We start from the raw sequence: 20,331 nt of genomic DNA, 5'->3' as shown, positions 1-20,331 counted from the left end.
AGGAATATAAGGAAACTTCCTCAACATGATAAAGGACATATTTGCAAAAACCTCAGCTAACATCATACTCAATGGTAAAAGACTGAAAGCTTTCCCTCCCAAATCTGGAACAGGACATGGTTGCCCAATGTCAAAACTATTATTAAAAATTGTACTGGAAGTTCTAGCCAGAGCAGTTAGGCAATAAATGAAATATATGGCATCTAAATTGGAAAGGAAAAAGTAAAACTCACTATTGGCAGACAGCGTTATCCTGTATATAGAAAGTCCCAAAAACTACAACAAAGCTACTAAAGCTAATAAATTAATTCAGCAAAGTGGCAGGGAACAGGTACAAAATCATTAGTTTTCAATTGTAATAAGCAATCTGAGGAGGTAATCAAGAAAAATTCCATTTACCGTATCAATTAGAAGAATCAGATATCTAGGAATAAATTTGACAAAGGATATAAAGCACTGATTCATGGAAAACTTCAAAACTTTACTAAAAGAAATAAAAGAGACCAAAATAAATGTAAGGACTTTCCATGCTAATGGATAGGAATACTAATATTGTTAAGATGTCAATTCTACCCAAAATGATTTACAGATTCAACACAATCCCAATCAAAATTCCAACAGCCCACTTTGCAGAAATGGAAAAGCCAATTTTATTTGGAATGATAAGGGACCCCAAATAGACAAAACCATCTTGAAAACAGTGAGTGAAGTTGGAGGACTCTCACTTCCTGACTCTAAAGCTTATTACAAAGCTACAGTGCTCAAAACAGCATGGTGCTAGCACAAGGATAGATATATAGAACAATGGAATTGAGAATTCAAAAATAGACCTTCACATCTATGGTCAATTGATTTTTTACAAGGTCCTCTCTATTAGGGAAGAATAATCTCGTCAACATACAGTGCTAGAAGAACTGTATACCCATATCCAAAAGACTGAAGGAGTACCCCTATCTCACACGATATACAGAAATTAACTCAAAATGCAACAAAGACCTAAATATAAGAACCAGGAATGTGAAACTCACAGAAGAAAATGTAGGGAAGCATCTTCAGTATCTTGTATTAAGCAATGGTTTCTTAGTCTTTATGTTCAAAGCACAGGCAACAAAAGAAAAAAATAGATAAATGGAACCTCATCAAAATGTTAAACTTGTGTGACTTAAAGGACATTATCAAGAAAGTGAAAAGACAACTTAATGGGAGAAAACATTTGGAAAACACATATCCAATAGGGGTTTAATATCCAGAATATGTAAAGAAACTCTATAACTCAATAATAAAATGACAACCCAATATAAAAATGAGCAAATAACTTGAATAGATATTTTTCCAAAGAGGATATATAATTTATATAGAGGATATAGAAATGCTTTAAAAGCACATGAAAAGAGCTCAACATCATTGCTATTAGCAAAATGCAAATCAAAACCATAATGAGATGCCATTTCACACCTACTAGTGGAAACAGAAAACTACAAGTGGAGAGAATGTTGAGAAATAGGAACACTCATTCACTGCTGTTGGGAATATAAAATGGTGCAGCTGCTGTAGAAGACAGTTTTCCTATTCATCAGGAAGCTAAGTATAGAATTGTCATAAGATCCAGCAATCCCTCTATTAGATATAAACCCAAAAGAATTGAAAGCAGAGACTCAGATACTTGCACGCCAATATTCATAGTGGCATTATTCACAATTTCTAAAAGATGGGAACAATGCAGGTATACACAACCAATGAATGGATAACAAAATGTGGTATATACATACGATGGAATATTATTCAACTGTAGAAAGGAATGAAGTCCTGATACATGTAACAACATGCAAGAATCATAAAGACATTATACGGAGTGAGATAAGCCTGACACAAAAGGACAAAGGTGGTATGATTGCACTGATAATGAAATAATAAGAATAAGCAAACTCACAGCATCATAGAATCTAGAATATATAGGTGCCAGGGACTGGAATAGGAGTAGGGACTGGAAAGTTAATACTTAATTTCTATTTAGGTGGATTGGAAATGTTTTGAAATGGATAGTGGTGATAGTAGCATGATATTATGAGTGTAATTAATAGCACTGAGTTATATGTATGAATGTGGTTAAAAGGGGGAAATTTTAGGTCGTATATATGTTTCTAGAATAAAAATTAAAAGATAAAACATAGGGCTGTATAACACAGTGAACTCTATTGTAAACGATGGTCTCTAATTGATAGTACAATTATAAAAAGGTTCTCATGAATTATAACAAATGTACTGTACTAATGCCAGCTGTTAATAATAGGGTGGTATATGGGGAAAAGAAATTATGGTCTATAGTTAATAGTATGTTTTAAGATTCTTTCATCAATTGTAACAGGCACCACACTAATCCAAAGTGTTAATAATGGGGATATATAGGAATGCCGTTTTTTTCACATAATTTTTCTGTATACCTACGACTTCTCTAATTTACAAAAAAAATTTAATGTAAATGAATTGACTTTAAAACATACTCTCTATAGAGAAATAAATTAATACAAATTGCAGAACAGCATGTAAAGCATATGCAAGTTTGTTGTTTTGTACGGTTTTGTTTTTTAAGAAAAGAGGATTGATAATGTATATGTCTATATGTTTGCATAGGCTTGGAAAACTCCTCGTAAATTATTAAATGATGCACAGTGTTTACAAAAAATGTTGATCTTGTCCATGTATCTTGGAGCCTCTTCTACTTTGTGAGATGAAAAATGCCTCAGAGAGTGTAACATATACCGTCTAGTAGGTCTACAGCAGCCTGGTCCCTCTGAACACTAGATCTACCACAATACTGTTAATAAAAGTTTGTGGACATGATGTTGATGGATAGTCTGGTTTTTTTTATAAAAATATCAGTCATAAGATATTTGGAAAGTTTAATCTATTAACATTCTTTTTTCTGTTTTTTAATTGTAAAGAAGCTTTAACTTATATAAATGTACATCAAAAATATAGAAGATTCCCATACAACCCACCCCTCCCCTTCCACAATTTTTCCCATTAACACCTTTCATTAGTGTGGTACAAATTTGTAACAATTGATGAACACATATTGAAGCATTGCTACTAACTTGGGTCTATAGTTTATATTCTAGTTTACACTTGGCACCACACGATTTTATAGAATTTGACAAAGTGTATAATGACCTGTCATTGCAGTATCATACAGAACAATTCCAATTTCCCAAACATGCCCCATGTTACCCTATTCTTCCCTCTTCCTCCCCTTAGAATCTCTGTTGGCCACTAACTTTATATCACTAATACAAGTTCTTCCATTGCTAGAATAATAAGTCAACTTTAGTCCACAGTTGCATCTCCCCTTATGTTTGTTCATTCCTCAGTCTTGAGGATTTGAGGATGATGATGCCCACTCTGTTTCTGATTGAGAGGGGGCTTAGATCCCCATGGGGTAGATGGATGGAACTGTCTTGCTTGCAGTTGCAGTACTCTGTGTTTTTCAGGATGGGTGTTGTCCATCATCACCAACTGGGCAAGTCCAATGAACTGGACAGTAGGTGTTGCAACTCTGCAGAGATTCAGGCTCAACTGGCATATGAACAGACTGAAGATTTAAGTCTCTGGGACATATATTTAATGAGCATAGTGCCAATTATAGGTTCAAATAAAGGGACAGAAGAGCACTGTGTGGGAAATTATGAATTAGTCCAATTCTATTGTCCTGGGAGCATATATTCCAAAGGCACACTGATTGGGTGCCAGGGTGCCAAATTCCTGAGGTTGTCTGACCTGCCTATAGTATCTCGGTGTCTCTAGAGCCTGCAGGAGCCCCACTGTTTGAGGCACTGTTTACTGTGTCAGTTTATGAGATCCTGCTGAGACATGCATAAAAATAACATCTGGAATGACCTTCTAACTCACTTTGAAATCTCTTAGCCATAAATACTCATTTATATTTAATATTTCCCTATTTTGGTCAAGGTCTTTTTCTAAATGCATCATTAGTTGGTGCTTGGTAATAATCCCTCAGTGCCAGGGAGGCTCATCCCCCAGAGTCATGTCTCACACCAGGAGGAAGGTAGTGTGTTTATATGCTGAGGTTGGCTTTGAGAGAGGCCACATTTGAGGAACAAGGAGGCTCAGGCAGTAACTTTTAAACAACATATAATATATAATATAATATAATATAATATAATATAATATAATATAATATAATATGTAATAGGCTAAGTTTCAATTTCACAAGAACAAAGTTCATAAGTACAACCATCAGTATCAAGGGCCTAGAATAATGACCTGTCCTCCTTTGCACGGCACTGTCCATGTACTTGGGGGATTCTTGCTACTCAATTATAGAAGGTAGCAGGACTTCATAGGATGAGAATTCAATATTCTTTCAGTTGTTGTGTGGGTTTCCACCCACTGAGACAATACCCCATGACCACTTGAACATATTCATATGCTATAGAGACATGCCCCAAGTGCACCCCTCCCCACTCACCCCCCATCACCAACTCCCTGTACTAGTGATCCTCCCCTAACAAAACTTCCCCCAAAACAAAGCCAATAAAAACCCACAAAAATAAGAAAATTAATATAAAATACAAAAATTAAAAATAAAATTTTTTCATTGTGTCTTTCATCCAGGTAAGATCTGTTATCTTTTAGTACAGTGACAATTTCTTCCATATGTTCCCTCAGTGTCTTATATTTTTCATTTTATCTTCAAAGAAGCTTTAGGTTACAGAAAAGTCACATGGGAAACATAGGGGATTCCCATAGATCCAATCCCCTCCCACTCTCCTCTATTAATAACATTTTAAATGCGTATGGTACATTTGTTACAATTGATATGCAAATATTGATGCATTGCTACTAACCATGGTCAATGGCTTACATTATGGTTTACATTTTGCATCATACACTTTTATAGGTTTTGACAAATTTTTAAATGACCTCTGTCACTGCAAGATCATGCAGAACAATTCCAATGCCCTAAAAATGCCCCCTGTTCCATCTATTCTATTCTTCCCTCTCTGTCCCCTCAGAACCTTTGGTAACCACTAACTTTCAATATTTGAGGAATAAGGTTCATAGTTACATGTAATAATATTGAGGGCTTGATGTATTGGTTTGTTTTCTTTTATTAGACACTGCCTATGTTCTTGAGAGTTTCTTGCCCCTCTAATTGAGAACATAGCACGACTCTCCTGAATGGGAGTTTAATATTTTATGGTTTATTGTGTGGTTCTTCACCCACTGAGATAACACACTGTGACAAGATGGACACTTTCATATTCCATAGAGGCATGCCCCAGGGGCACCCTCTCCTGTATATCCCCCCTGTAACAGTAATCATCTGTGGCAGTTTGATACTATTTGATACTATTTATGAATTATGTTTGTAAACTGGTCTGTTCCTCTGGGTATATTAGATTGTATTAGATTCAGAGGTTTCACTTTTACTTGATTAAATTAAGATTGGGGTTTTGATTCAGTCACATCAGTAGGACAGTGAGTCCTACTCCCTTGGTGAGCAGGGACTCACAGAGAAAAATGACAGGCCCAGAGAACAGAGTTTGAATTTTAATGCTGGAGCCCTGAGAAGTAAATACATAGAGAAGAACACAGAGAAGCAGATATGTAAGGAAAGGTAGAAGGCTCATTAGGCACAGCAGAGGCCCCAGAAACAGAGATGAGCCATTTGCCTGATAGTTTACAGCTGGCTTTATGAAGTGAGCAGAGCACCTGGTCCTGGAGAGAAACAAGCCCAGTGGAGAGAGATAATAAGCCTTCTAACCTATAGGTGAGAATGGAAGGAACTGGAACCACAGAGCCTTAGGAGGAAGAGGAAGGCTGAACCCTTGCAGAGACTGGCAGCCATCTTGCTCCAACATGTGGTAACAGACTTTGGTGAGAGAAGGAATTTACACTCTATGGCCTTGTGACTGTAAGCTTCTACCCCAAATAAATACCCTTTATAAAAGTCAACAGGGTTCTGGTACTTTGCATCAGCACTTCTTTGGCTAATACACCCTCCCCTGCCATATTTGCCAAAAGAACATGTAGTTTTAACCACAGACTTGCCAATCCCCAGAGCTCACCTGTTCCTTTCTCCAGCCTTTGAATAGTCCAACCCAACTCCCCCTCACATTCCATCATCATCAAACCCAATCACATCACTGCACCACTACCACCCCCATCCACTGCCCAACCACCCCTTCCACCTTATCATAGATTTTGCCCATATTGAGCATTGGCTCACTATTTTCTACTCCTTTTCTGTCTCCTGATAATCTGTCTTCCAGACTTGAGCTCTGTGAGTCTGCTCAATTTGTTTAACTCATATCAGTGAGGTCATGTAATATTTGCCATTCAGTGACTGGCTTACCTCACTTAATAGAAGATCTTCAAGATTCACCCATGTTGTCCCATGTGTTAATACTGCATTTCTTCTTACAGCTGAGTAATATTCCATTGCCTGTATATACCACAATTTGCTTATCCATTTCTCTGTTGATAAACACTTGGGTTGCTTCCAAACTAGGCAATAGTGAACAATGCCACTATGAACATTGACGTGCGTATATCTGTTTGTGTCCCTGCTTTCAGTTCTGGATATATTCCCAGAAGTAGGCTTGCCAGATCATATATGGCATTTCTATAGTTAGCTTCCTGAGGAGCCACCAAGATGTCTTGCACAATGGCTGCACCATTCTACATTCCCACCAGCAGTGGATGAGTGTTCCCTTTTCTCCACATCCTCTCCAACACTTGTAGTTCTCTGTTTTTGAATAGCTGCCTGTCTAATAGGTGTAAGATGGTATCTCATTATAGTTTTGATTTGCATTTCCCTAATAGCTAGTGATGTTGTACTTTTTAACAATTTGTATTTTTTCTTTGGAGAAGTGTCTATTCAAATCTCTTGACCATTTTTTAAATGGGTTGTCCTTTTATTTTTAAAATGTAAGATGTCTTTTTATATGCTGGATATTAGGCCCTCATTGGATAAATGGTTACCAAATATTTTTTCCCATTGAGTAAGCTGACTTTTCACTTTCTTGACAAACCCCTTTGAAGCGGCTAAGTTCTTAATTTTGAGGAGGTCCCATTTATCTATTTTATCTCTTATTGCTTGTGTTTTGGGTGTAAAATTTTTGAAACCATTTCCTACTACAATATTTCAAAGATACTTCCCTACATTATCTTCTAGGAGCATTATGGTCTTGGCTCTTATATTTAGATCTTTGATAGATCTTGAGTTAATTTTTATATAGGGCATGAGATGATGATTCTCTCTCATTCTTTTGGATATGGATATCTTGTTCTCTAAACACTATTTGTTGAAGACACCATTCTGTACCTGTTGAGTGGCCTTGTTGAATATCAGTTGACAGTATATGCAAGGATCTATATCAAAACTTTCATTTTGGTTCCATTGGTCAGTATGTATATCCTTGTGCCAATATCATGCAGTTTTGATCACTGTAACTTTGTAGTATGCTTTAAAGTCAGATGGTGTGATTCTTCCAATTTTGTTTTTCTTTTTCAGTATGTTTTTTACTATTTGGGGCCCCTTGCCCTTCCAAATATATTTCATAATTTGCTTTACAAATTCAGAAAAAATGCTGTGTCATTTTTATTGTGATTGCATTAAATATGTAAATCTATTTAGGCAGGACACACATCTTAATGATGTTTAGTTTTCCAAACCATGAACATGGAATATTCTTTCCTTTGTTTGGGTCTTCTTTGATTTCCTTTAACAATGTTATGTCGTTTTCTGTGTATAAGACCTTAAATCTTTAGTTAGGTTTATTCCTTGGTATTTGATTCTTTTAGCTGCTATTGTAAATGGAATTTTTTTCTTGATTTCCTCCTCAGTTAGCTCATTATTAGTGAACAGAAATGCTACTGATTTTTGTATGTTAATCTTATATATATCCTGCCTCTTTACCGAGCTCTATCAGCTGTAGAAGCTTTGTTGTAGATTTCTCAGGGCTTTCTATGTATAGGACCATGCCATCTGCAAATAGTGAAATTTTTACTTCTTCCTTTCAATTTGGATGCTTTTTATATCTTTTTCTTGCCTAAGTGCTCAAGCAAGTACTTCTAACACAGTGTTAAATAAGAGCAGTGAAAGTGGGCATCCTTATCTTGTTCCAGACCTTACAAGGAAAACCTTTAGCATTTCACCATTGAATATAATGTTATTTGTGGGTTTTTCATATATACCCTGTATCATGTTTAGGAAGTTTCCTTCTATTCATATTTTTTGAAGTGTTTTTATCAAGAAAGGATGTTGTATTTTCTCAAATGCTTTTTCTGCATCAATAGAAATGGTCATGTGATTTTTTTCTTTTGATCTGTTACTGTGGTGTATTACTGTATTAGTTAGCCAAAGGGGTGCTAATGCAGGATACCAGAAATTGGTTGTTTTTTATAAAGAGTATTTACAGATACCAGGCCATAAAGCATAAGTTACTTCCCTCACCAAAGTCTATTTTCATGTGTTGGAACAAGATGGCTGCCGACTTCTGCGATGGTTCAGGCTCCCTGGGTTCCTCTGGGCTCAGCTCCTCTGTTTTCTCCACAAAGTCAGCTGTAGACTATCAGGTGAATGGCTCTGTCTCTCTCCCTGGGGCTCCAGCTTCAGCAACAAACTCCAGCATCAAAACTCCAATATTAAAAGCCCTCAACTCTGTCTTTTGCCATGTCTTTTATCTGTGAGTCCCCACCAACAAGTGGTTTACATGATAACTTAAGCAAACCTCTGAATCCAAAATAATCTAATATGCCCAGAGGAAAAGATCCATTTACAAACATAATCCAATATTTCCTTTTGGAATTCATCAATAATCTCAAACTGCTACAATTACATTGATTGATTTTCTTACGTTGAACCATCCTTGCATACCAGGGAAGAAACTCATTTGGTCATAGTGTACAATTCATTTGATGTGTTGATGAATGTGGTTAGCAAGTATTTTGTTGAGGATTTTATCATATAGTTCATTAGAGAGATTGGTCTGTAGTTTTCTTGTAGCTTCTTTATGTGGCTTTGATATTAGGGCGATGTTAGAATCATAGAATGAGTTAGGCACTTCTATTTATTGGAAGAGTTTAAGCAGGATTGGTGTTAGTTCTTTCCAGAATGATTGGTAGAATTCACCTGTGAAGCCATTTGGTTCTGGGCTCTTCTTAATTAGTAGGTTTTTTTTATGACTAATTCAATCTTGTTATTTGTCATTGGCTGTTAAGTTCATCAATTTCTTCTTTTGTCAATGTAGGCCATGTTTCTAGAGATTTGACCATTTCATCTCAGTTATCCATCTTGTTAGCATACAATTTTTCCAAAGTATCCTCTTACGATACCCTTAGTTCTGTGGGATCAGTAGTAATATCCCCTCCTTCATTTTTATTTTATGTATTTGCATCTTCTCCATTTTTTCTTTGTTAGTCTAGCTAAGAGTTTGTCAATTTGATTAATCTTCTCAAAGAACCAACTTTTGGTTTTGTTAATTTTTTCTAATGTTTCTTTTATTTTCAATTTCATTTAGCTTTGCTCTAGTTGTTGTTATTTCCTTCTTTCTGTTTGATTTAGGATTAGTTTTTTGTTCTTTTCTTAGTTCCTCCAGGGGTGCAGTTAGATTTTTTTGTTTTTGTTTTGTTATTGTTGTTGTTTTGTTTTGTTTTGTTTTGAGGTATCTGAGGGTGAACCCAGGACCTTGTATGTGGGAAGTTGGCACCCAACCACTGAGCCACATCAGCTCCCCTGAGTTGGTTTCTTCATTTGTTTTGATTTTGCTTTTTTTTTTTAAGGAGGCACCAGAAACCAAAGCCAGGACCACACATGCTCAATCACCTGGGCCACCTCTGCTCTCCTCATTTTAGCTCTTTCTTCTTTTTTAATATAGGCATTTATGGCTATAAATTTATCTCTCAGTATCGCTTTTGCTGCATCCCAATGTTTTGATATGTTGTGTCCTCATTTTCATTTGTTTCAAGGTAGTTACTGATTTCTTTTGCAATATTCTCCTTGACCCACTGATAATCTAAGAGTGCACTGTTTAACTTCACACATCACTGGGCCTGTTCTGGTTCTCTTCCCCTTATTGATTTCCAGTTTCATTCCATTGTGGTCAGAGAAATGCCTTTGTATAATTTCAATCTTTCTGAATTTGTTGAGAGTTGTACTATAATCTAGCAAGTGGTCTATCCTGGAGAATTATCCATATGCTCTTAGGAAAAATGTATAACCCATTGTATTTGGGTGTGATGTTCTGTATATATCTATTAGGTCTAGATCCTCTAACATATTATTCAAGGTCTCTATTTCTTGACTGACCAATTGTTGAGATGTTCTGTCTAATGGTGATAATGGTGTATTAAAGTCCCCCACTATAATTGTAAAGGCATCTATTTCTCCATTTAATTTTTCCAATGTTTGCCTCATGTTCTTTGGGGCACCCTGGTTAGGTACATAAATGTTTATGATTGTTCTTTCTTCCTGATAGATTACCACTTTTATTAATATATAGTGTCTCTTTTTGTCTCTTATAATAATTTTAAAGTCTATTTTGTCCAATATTAGTATAGTTACTCCCACCCTTTTTGTGTTATTTTCATGTAAAATCATTTGCAGCCATTCACTTGCAACCTCCTTGTGTGCCTGGGTCAAAGGTGAGTTTCTTATAGACGGCATATAGATGGATCATATTTCCTTATCCATTCTGCCAGTCTGTGTCTTTTGATTGGAAAGTTTAATCGATTAACATTCAATGTTATTATTGTCAAGGCAGTACTTACGTTAGACATATTTTCTTTAGGTTTATGTATGTCATATTTTGTTTTTATTTCTTTTATCTCTTTAGTTATTCTTACTAATAATCTTCCTTTCTACACTTTCCTCCAACCTTCTTTCTCTTGTTTTTTTCCTTTCAACCCACAGAACTCCCTTTAATATTTCTTGAAGCCAGGTTTCTTGTTGACAAATTCTCTTAATTCCTGTCTTTGAATATTTTGAACTCTCCTCATATTTGAATGTCAGCTTTGCTGAATACAGAATTCTTGGCTGAGTTTTTTTCTTTTAACACCTTAACTATATCATCAAACTGCCTTCTCGCCTCCCTGGTTTCAGATGAGAAATCAGCACTTAATCTTATCAAATTTCCATTGTATGTGATGGATCTTTCAGTATTCTCTCTTTGTCTTGAGCATTTAACAATTTGATAACTATATGTCTCAGGTAGGCTGGTTAGGATTTATACTGTTTGGAGTGTACTTAGCTTCCTGAACATGTATGTCCATGTCCTTCAAAAGAGTTGGAAATTTTCAGCCATTATTTCTTCCAACATACCTTATGCACCCTTTCCCTTCCCTTCTCCCTCTGGGTTACCCATAGTGAGTATGTTTGTGTGTTTCATATTGTCATTCAATTCCCTGAGTCCCTGCTGAATTTTTCTATCCATTCTACTGTCTGATTTCAGATGTATTGTCTTTGACCATCACTAATTCTTTCCTTTGCCTGTTCAACTTTGCTGTTATGTGTTTCCAGTTATGTGTTTCCAGTTTTTTATGTCTTGCATTGTGCCATTTATCACCATCAGATCTGTTATCTTTTCATGTATGTTTATAATTTTTTCAATATGTACCCCCATTGTCTTCTTAATATCCTTTATCTCTTTCTTCACTTCAGTAAGTTGATTCGTGATATTTGGACATCCTTGATTAGTTGTTCCACATTCTGCTTCTCTACGTGGATTTTTTAGTTTGTTCATTAGACAGGGCCATGTCTTCCTGTTTCTTAGTATGGCTTGTAATTTTTTTGTTGGTGTCTAGGCATCTGTTTATCTTGATGGGTTTATTCAAATGGTTAGCTTCTCTTTCTATTTTAGGGTTTTATTTTGTTTTGTTTTGTGTTATGGTTCTTGTTTGAGACTTTGTTCCTCTAATTCTATATCCTTGTGGTTGTCTGTGTTCCCTTGAAAATAATATTAAGACCATAGAAAAGGAAAGAGAGAAGAAAAAAAGGATAATAGTAATAATAACAAAAAGCTAAAGAAGGACCCAAAAAAGAGCCAGGAAAATAAATAAGTAATAAGAGTGAAAAATCATTAAAAAATACAAAGGAACATTTAAAAAGTGGAATAAAAAAATGAAACAAGGAAATAATAAAATAAGTCCAGAAAGAGGAGAAGAGGAAAAAGAAGACCAAACAAGAAAAGGTGGGATGAAAGAAAAGCAATGGAAGAGGGAGAAATGAAAGAAATAAAGAAATAAAGAAACTAAGGAGAAAAAATAAGGAAAGGAAAAAAGGAAACAGAGAAAAAATAGCAAACAGAAATACAACCCAGAAAAGCAGCCTTCCCTCTTAGGTCCCTAGGAACCATCTCAGGCTGCTGGTGCTCACCAATCAATCACCCTGCAGCCTATCCACCACAGGTGAGGCAACCAATTTAATCAAAATTAAAACTAAAAGTAACAGATAAGATTACCTAAAACTAAAGGAAAAACTCAGTCTATAATTTCCATGTCATAATGTGCGAGCTGGGTGCCTGACAACCCGGTGGTTCACCTAGGAAGTACCAGGAATCAAGCCAGTGACCTAGTATATGGGATGCAGGTGCTCCTTCTACACTAAACTACACCCATTCCACAGGTTGGGTCAGCTTCTGAAAGCCTCTCTGACTCTCCCTGCCCCTTTTCCTCAGGTGGAATGGGTTTCTGACAGTTTGCTAGCTCTCTCTCCTGGCTTCCTTCTCTCTCAGACTGTTAGGTGCCTCCCACTCCCTTGCTGATTGGGTGTGACAGCCCCCGTGATCAGATCCCTTCTCCCTAGGGGCCCTTCAATGCCTATTAGTGTCTTTTTTGAGATTCAAAGGAGGCTTAGCTGCCCAAACTCACTGAAGAGAAACCACGCTTCAACTTCTGCCAGACCCCTCTTTCTCCCAGGAACATTCTTTCCCCTCAGTTGGCTGCAGTGAGCCAGAGGTTTTACTGAAGCTATTTGCCTTGAAGGTAGGGTATATGTGCAGTTCCCAGTCACAGGGACAAGTAACTCGTGGTTTTCATTTGACCTTCTTTGTCTCTGTCCCTTTCCCTCCTGGATGATGTGCAGCACTCTACTAGTCTGCAGATCCCCAAACCAGTTCCTTTGGATAGCTTTTTGCCCCTCCTCCATTGTTTTTGTGAGAGAGCTACCTACTTCAATACTATCTTCTTAACATTCTTTGTAATTATTGTTCAGTTAAGACTTATTTCTGCTGTTTTAATTCCTGTTCTCTATTTTCCAGTGTTTCTTCTTGTTTCTTTTTTCCTCATTTCCTATTTTCTGCTCAATAGATCTAAGTTTCTTATGTTCGCTGCTGAGTTTCATATTCTATTTTTCTTCTTCTGGTGGCTATTTTTAATTAAAAACCCATACTTATGGTTTTTCCCCCCATCAATTCCTAAATTTAATCAATATCCAAACCTCTTTTCCAAAAAGACCAATAACCTACCTCACTTTGACCTCCCTGGTATCCCCCTCCCCTGGCCCCTTCATCCACCTCCACCACCATACCATCCCCCATCCCAACACACCTTCCATCATTTTACTATCACCTAGACTTTGATGCTAAATCATTACACTATATTTGTCCTTTGGATGTCGCTTATTTAGACAACAGATGTTACTAAGTTACTCTCCTATAATTCTTATATCAAGTAGGTTCTCTGAATTTATTAATCATTTTGTAGGAATACTTTCTCCAGGTGTGGGGTTTTTTTTTTCATATTACATCTGTGTGTCGCATACATTTCAAGGACTTTTATGCCAGAGAATAATTTTATTTCACTCTCACTTTTCAATGAGAGTTCAGCTAGATATAATAGTCTAAGTTAGGGAGCAGGTGTACTCAGTGGTTGAGCCCCTGCTTCCCATTTTCTATGTCCTAGATTCAATCCCCAGTATCTCTGAGGAAAAAATCAAGTTAAAAAAAGTCTAAGTTGAAGTTTCATTTTTAAAAATACTTTGAAAATATTACACTATGTTGCTTTGGAAAATAAGATGTGAATCTGATTCTTGTTTGTTTTTCAATAACCTGCTTTATTTTCCTTGGAATTGTTTCCTTTTCTTAAATTTTACCTTAATGTGCAAAACTATTGCTATTTCCCCAGTTATTGTCTTTTTTGTTGTCTTTTTGTTGAAACTGCCCATTCAATCTTTCTTAAATTGTGGAAACTTTTCAATTAGAAGTTTTTAAAAAATGTTTAACTTCAGTCATTTATTTTTCTCTCTCCTTGTAGGACCCCTAACAACCAAATATTGAAACTTTTATTTTCCATAGCCTTTCCTTTTTTCTCTCATTTTTTCTAATTCTTTATCTTTTCCTGATGCCTTCTAGGAGTGTTTCAAGACCTGCTCCATCTTACTAATTTGTTCATGAACTGCATTAATTTACCGACATATGAAGGTTTTAAAATATTTTTACTTAGAAGCCCATTCAATGAAGAAAAAACAGTCTCTTCAACAGATGGTGCTAGGAAAACTGGAAATCCACATGCAAAAGAATGAAAGTGGACCCCTACCTCACACAATATACATAATGGATTTGGTTTAGCATGTTCTGTGGAATTATTTCTTTCCTGCCTACCTATTCTTGCTGTATCAATATTTATATCTAAACACACTTTTTACAGATATCCAGCTTTTTCATTTGAACTTACATTCACTTATTCAACAAATATTTATTGAACTTACCATATTATTTTTCTATTGCTAGGTGCCCAGCAAGAAGCACATAGTCCCTGCCCTCAGGGAGAATTAGTCTAACAGGGGATTTATGTATTTTCTATTAGAGCAGGAATTTTTTTTTCTGTGTTGTTTGCCACCCTATCACAAGCACCTAGATCAGCGTAAATGTTGGTTGGATGTTAAATGAGTAACATTTATGTTAAATGAGTATCGAACACGAATGACAAGTGTGTTGAATGTTATGAAGGGAAGTGCATGAGTTATCCAGTGTATAAAGGAGACTTAACCTGCTCGGAGGGATGGTGTAGAATTAGTTCTCCAGCAAAAGAACTGACAGCTGATAAGCCCACCACTTAAGAGTAGTTCATGCTGTTTCAGGAAATCAGCACCTATTTCCTATCAAGGCTGCCTTTCTGTTGTGCAGCTAAAATCACCTTGGAATTTTCAGTATTTATTTACTAAAACAAGAAGTGAAATGAATTCCAACTTAATACCATGTGTTTATAGAAGAAAAATCTAATTTAAACCATACTGATTTGTGTTTCTTGCTTCTTCCCTGCCTGTTTCCCACCCCCTTCTCTTTTGTAACTTGCAGATGAAGGAGCTTCTTTGCATCCTTGTGATGACACATACTGTGGACCTTTCCCAGAATCTGAGCCAGAAGTGAAAGCTGTAGCTAACTTCCTCCGAAAACACAGAAAGCACATTAGGGCTTACCTCTCCTTCCATGCGTATGCTCAGATGTTGCTGTATCCCTATTCTTATAAATATGCAACAATTCCTAATTTCAGCTGTGTGGTAAGTATTTGACTCTACAGCTGTGTCAGGTTTCATGCCTCCTTTCTAATGCTAAAAGGGTTTTAAGTAATAATAATAACAAATACATGTAGCGTTCATTCTAATAAGTATTGTACATGTTTTACTTCATTTGTTCTTCATAACAATCTTATGAGATAGATAATTATTTTGATACCCATTTGACAGATGAGGAACTGAGACTGGCAAGATTAAGTAATTAGATGAAGGCCAGAAGCTACTAAGTGTCACAGTCAGGATTCAGCCCCAGGGCTAGCTCCAAAGCTGATGCTGTTAACTACTGTACTATGCTCCCTCCCAAATGCAGTCATTTCAAACCTTTTTACATTCTTACCACAGGTTGGACTGAAAAGGTCATGCTAGATTTGATTAGTATTATAGCTTCAGTCACATATGCAGGACTGTAATTAATTTTACTGAGTCAATAATTGTTCATAAATTATAGCCTGACTTTTTGCTAATTAAAAGCAAGTTTTAATTTAAAAGTGCTATTTGCTCAGTGCTTCTAGGTCTCTGGGCATGTATCTGACATGTTAGCTGCTAAAAGTGAACAGCTCTTCAGGTATAAAATTACTTGAAAATGAGAAAAACAGAGTTCCTTTCTCTCCTTATCTCAGAAACCCAATAAGCTATCTGCTATAGGGAATAATTCATTATGAAGTGAGTCTGTTTCAGAGCCTATGGCATCTTAAGGTCTATAAAGTTTAAAACCAGACAAAACTAATACATAATGTTAGAAGTCAGCCCGGCAATTACCTTTGGGAAAGAGGGAGGGAGCAAAGGGGAATTCTGGGTTTCTGTGAATGTTCTTTTCCTTACCCTGGGTGATGGTTACATGAGTATGTTCAATTTGTGATAATTTGTTGAGCAATAAACTTAAAATTTGTGCACTTTAGTGTACAGATATACTTGAATGAAACGTTTTTACAAAGGTATTCTCTTTCTGCCTGTACCTGGAAACTGAAATCCCACACCAGTGGCTTGGGGTTTCAGGAATTCCTGATTTAGATGTCCAGGACCTAAAAGGAATGGGAAATTTAGGGAGGCCAGAAGAGTGCCTGGGGGAAGGTTTTTATTCTGTCCTCCAGGGAGTTTTGTTCTTAGCATTCAAAGCAAGAACTCTGAGCAAATTCTCTTTTGTTAGAAATACTGTAAAGTTGGTATTTATATTCTGTAGCACTAGTCTGGCTGCTCTGTGGAGCAAAGAGGCTTTCCTTTTTGCTTTTGCTGTTATTGCTAATCTGATTCCCTGGCCACTTTGTAGCACATGTTTCTGTATGTTCAGCCCTTTGTAAATTGGGCACAGTGTCTATTGATATTCTCACCATAGATTACATGGCATATGCACTATATTAAAATAATTACATGAAAATAGTCTCCCTATTTTAAATGTATCTTCCTGACATGAGTACAGCCTATTTTCTTCTTGGATTGGAGGACAGTCTGTGGTTTACAACTTTGCCCTCCAGGAGCTCTTTGGCAATGTTTGGAGACGTTTTTGATGGTCACAATGGGAGTGGGAAAGGTTGCCGCTGGTGTCTGGTAGGTGGAAACCAGGAATGCTGCTAAACGTCTCCAGCACAACCCCCACAGCAACGAATGACCTGGCGCAACGTGTCAGTCGTCCCACTGTGGAGAGATCCTGGAGCAGAGTAAACAAACACGAGCTAAATCGCTAAAACCAAGATTACAATTCTCAGAAACTAGGCAGTTTCTGACTGTTAACCAGAAGCAATTAAATTCTGTTAAAATTACTCACATTCCTCAACATGTAGGAGTCTATGTTTCTGCTAACATTATTTAAAGCCTTTCTTTAAATTGCTTTAAAATTCTGGAAATAGTAAAATAAAATATGTATATATTCCATACTTAGGACCAATAAATGAGGCCCAGGTCTTTTGTGGACAATTGGAAAGAGGAAATAATGGAGAAAGGGAAAGTCACTGGAATAAATTTTTTTGAAATAGCTTTCTAGTTGGGCCATCCTGGAAAATACTTCTTAGAAAATTTGATGGTGTTTCCACTTTTGGGGGAAAGATCATATCCAGAAGTGTCATGAGCTCAGAAGGCCAAAGCAATGTGTAGGCTTTGTTTAAAATAGGCAAAGTGTTTTTCTTTTTTCTTAATAGGTTTTTTTATTCTCCTTGGGTTTCATCATCTGAAATGTCTTCTCACAAGCAGAATGAAGTAATCATCTAAATGTAGAAATATTCATCCTTGCCATGGAAGATTACTGAGACCTCTGGAGAAAATGTAAAAATCCTAGAACATTCTCCATAAAGATACCTCATTATGGTGTTTACATGACTCTTCTGTTGGCTCCTTGAGGAGAATGTCATCATCAGTGAAGTCAATAAATAATCTGTCAGGTTCTGTAGGCTGATCCCTGGGCATCCACAAAAGGAGATACTTGCTACAAATATTGCCTATGCATCCCTGAGCATAATGAGGTTCCTTGTGTACCATGTTGCCCAGGGTACTTGACTTTAGTATTAAATTATTCATAGACAAGTTGAAATGAGAGAATTGTATACTGGTTTCAGCATACTACTTTTCCTCTCACTTGTCACACAATACTTCTAACTCCTTGTTTAGGCTAGTACATTTATATCATTTAAACAGAAATCTAAAGGACAGTCAGTATCACTTTAATTCTTCCTGGAATATTCACCTTTTAGTATATTTATTGTATTTCATGTTTTTCCTGACTTTTGGCGTTGGTAGGAAGAGTTCTACCTTAGACTGTCTATATCTTCATGGTCCCTGACTGAATTCTGTCAGAAGCATATATAACCTGAAAAGCATTCTGATGTTGTTGTTCCCATTCCCAGTAAGGATAAACACACTATCTAGCATGAGTAACGTTCTTACTGAATTCAAATGTTTCTTACTTGATCGAAATGTGTTTGAAATATCTTGTACATTATCTACTAAAGTACATACTCAAGAATCAGTAAGATTACCTTGATATTTATGCAGATCTATTCTTATTCAACATCCATGCAAAAAATATTGATTGCACATCTACGATGTATAGGCCCATTGCTAAATACTGGGTATATAGCTACAAGTAAGATTAACATGGTCCCTGCTCTGGTAAACATTTTATAATTTATAGAAATAGGAGAACCTGAACTAAATTGAGGTATACAGAACCCTAACTCTGTGTCAGAAGATTCAGGCACTTAGCCCAACCACTCTTTTCTGTGTTATGCAACCCATTTGACTACAAAGTCTTTCTTTTCTCATCTATAAAATGGGAATGTTATCTGATAACTGACTTGGTATGAGGAGTAAGTTAAATGAAATAATGTGCTCTAAAACACGTTGTATAGTAGTGCATGTGATGTAAAGTGTAAAAGTAATGTAATATTATCTGTACATTCAAAATGCCTGTTAATAGGTCCATTGTTGTTTTCTGTGTTAATGGTGAATGAGGTCAGGCAACCTGCTAATGTTTCTAAGAATTTCAATGCAACAATATAAGTAATACCATTTCTTTCTTTTCCCTCACAGGAATCTGCAGCTTACAAAGCTGTTAATGCACTTCAGTCCGTACATGGGGTACGGTATAGATATGGACCTGCCTCCAGCACATTGTGTAAGTTTCCTGTGTCCGTTGTCTTAGAGCTGTCTCTTCAACCAATATCCTGTGTAATGACTTCCCTTTAAAATGGAGACAGTGTGTTCCCCTTAAAGTGAAATTCTTGCCTACCAAATTAGCTAAGAAAGATGGAGTTTATATCTGATGAGCTTTACACAGCTTGCAGAAACCACTGTACCAATTTAAATAAATTCTAAGCAGAAAATAGTATAAGCCTGCTGTAATAACAGCAAGTTGAACGGAGATCCGTTCACCATAGAAAAGTACTGAAATGGGCCTCTTAAGCAATTCTAACTATGATAAGGGTAGAACTTGGCCTTGAGAAGATAATGAAGTGAATGTTTCAACCCTAGAAAAGCTTCCCTTTTATTCCTTTCCTCTACCATTCTTATGAAACTCTTATTTCTAACATAGCACCTTCCACTTAATCTTCCCTTAAGTGGTGATTAAAAAGCATTTCTTTTATATGAAATAATGTTTAACTGGGTCTGTGAAAAAAACACAGACAAACAATCAGGAAATGTGAATTCTAGTCCTAATATTGCCTCTAGCCAGATGAGTGACCCTGGCTGAGACATTTGCAGTTTCCGCAACTATAAACTGGGGAACTGGACTAGATTATTGCCTTTCAAATTCTAACGTTTATTGACTATATGACTTGGAAATTCTAGTTAGAAATCATATATATGAATTCCTATGTACACAAATAAAGGTAAATATACATGTGAGTATAGATAGTAATATCTCTCTATGCTTTTCATTGTGGTAGCAAGCTTCACCTTGATTTCTTTCATCTACTCATCAATATATTCCTCATGTCTCAGTACTTTGAACCTTCAGAAGAAAACTTTTGTCAAATAAGTTGATCCTAATAATAAAAACATCACAAGTATCAACAGATTTTTTTCCATTGTCCACAATCACTGATCTAATATTGACCTTTTTAGAACTATTTTTCAATAGAACCACCCTGAGAGTGGAAAGGTAGCATTGTGAAAATCACATTACAGGGAAACAGACGTGACTCAACCAATTGGGCTCCCGTCTACCATATGGGAGGTCCAGGGTTTGATGCCCAGGGCCTTCTGGTGAGGGCAAGCTGGCCCACGCAACGAGCTGGCCCACGCAGAGTACCAGCCCATAAGGGAATGTGGCCCCGTGCAGGAGAGCCGCCCTGCGTGGGAATGTC

The 20,331-nt window shown here is 36.5% G+C and overlaps 1 protein-coding gene across 2 annotated transcripts in view; it reads left to right on the top strand.

The window, feature by feature from the left end:
* Positions 1 to 20,331, top strand: part of CPA6 (carboxypeptidase A6) — a 402,022-nt gene that overhangs the window by 332,594 nt on the left and 49,097 nt on the right. For both annotated transcript variants that reach the window (XM_058275619.1, XM_058275618.1), the window contains exons 9-10: positions 15,318 to 15,520; positions 19,055 to 19,139. In XM_058275619.1, coding sequence (XP_058131602.1) covers positions 15,318 to 15,520; positions 19,055 to 19,139 — 288 coding nt within the window. The remainder of the gene's footprint in view (positions 1 to 15,317; positions 15,521 to 19,054; positions 19,140 to 20,331) is intronic.

Source organism: Dasypus novemcinctus, chromosome 14 (genome assembly GCF_030445035.2).
Source record: "Dasypus novemcinctus isolate mDasNov1 chromosome 14, mDasNov1.1.hap2, whole genome shotgun sequence".
Lineage (NCBI taxonomy): Eukaryota > Metazoa > Chordata > Mammalia > Cingulata > Dasypodidae > Dasypus > Dasypus novemcinctus.
This window is presented reverse-complemented; position numbering and strand designations above follow the sequence as displayed.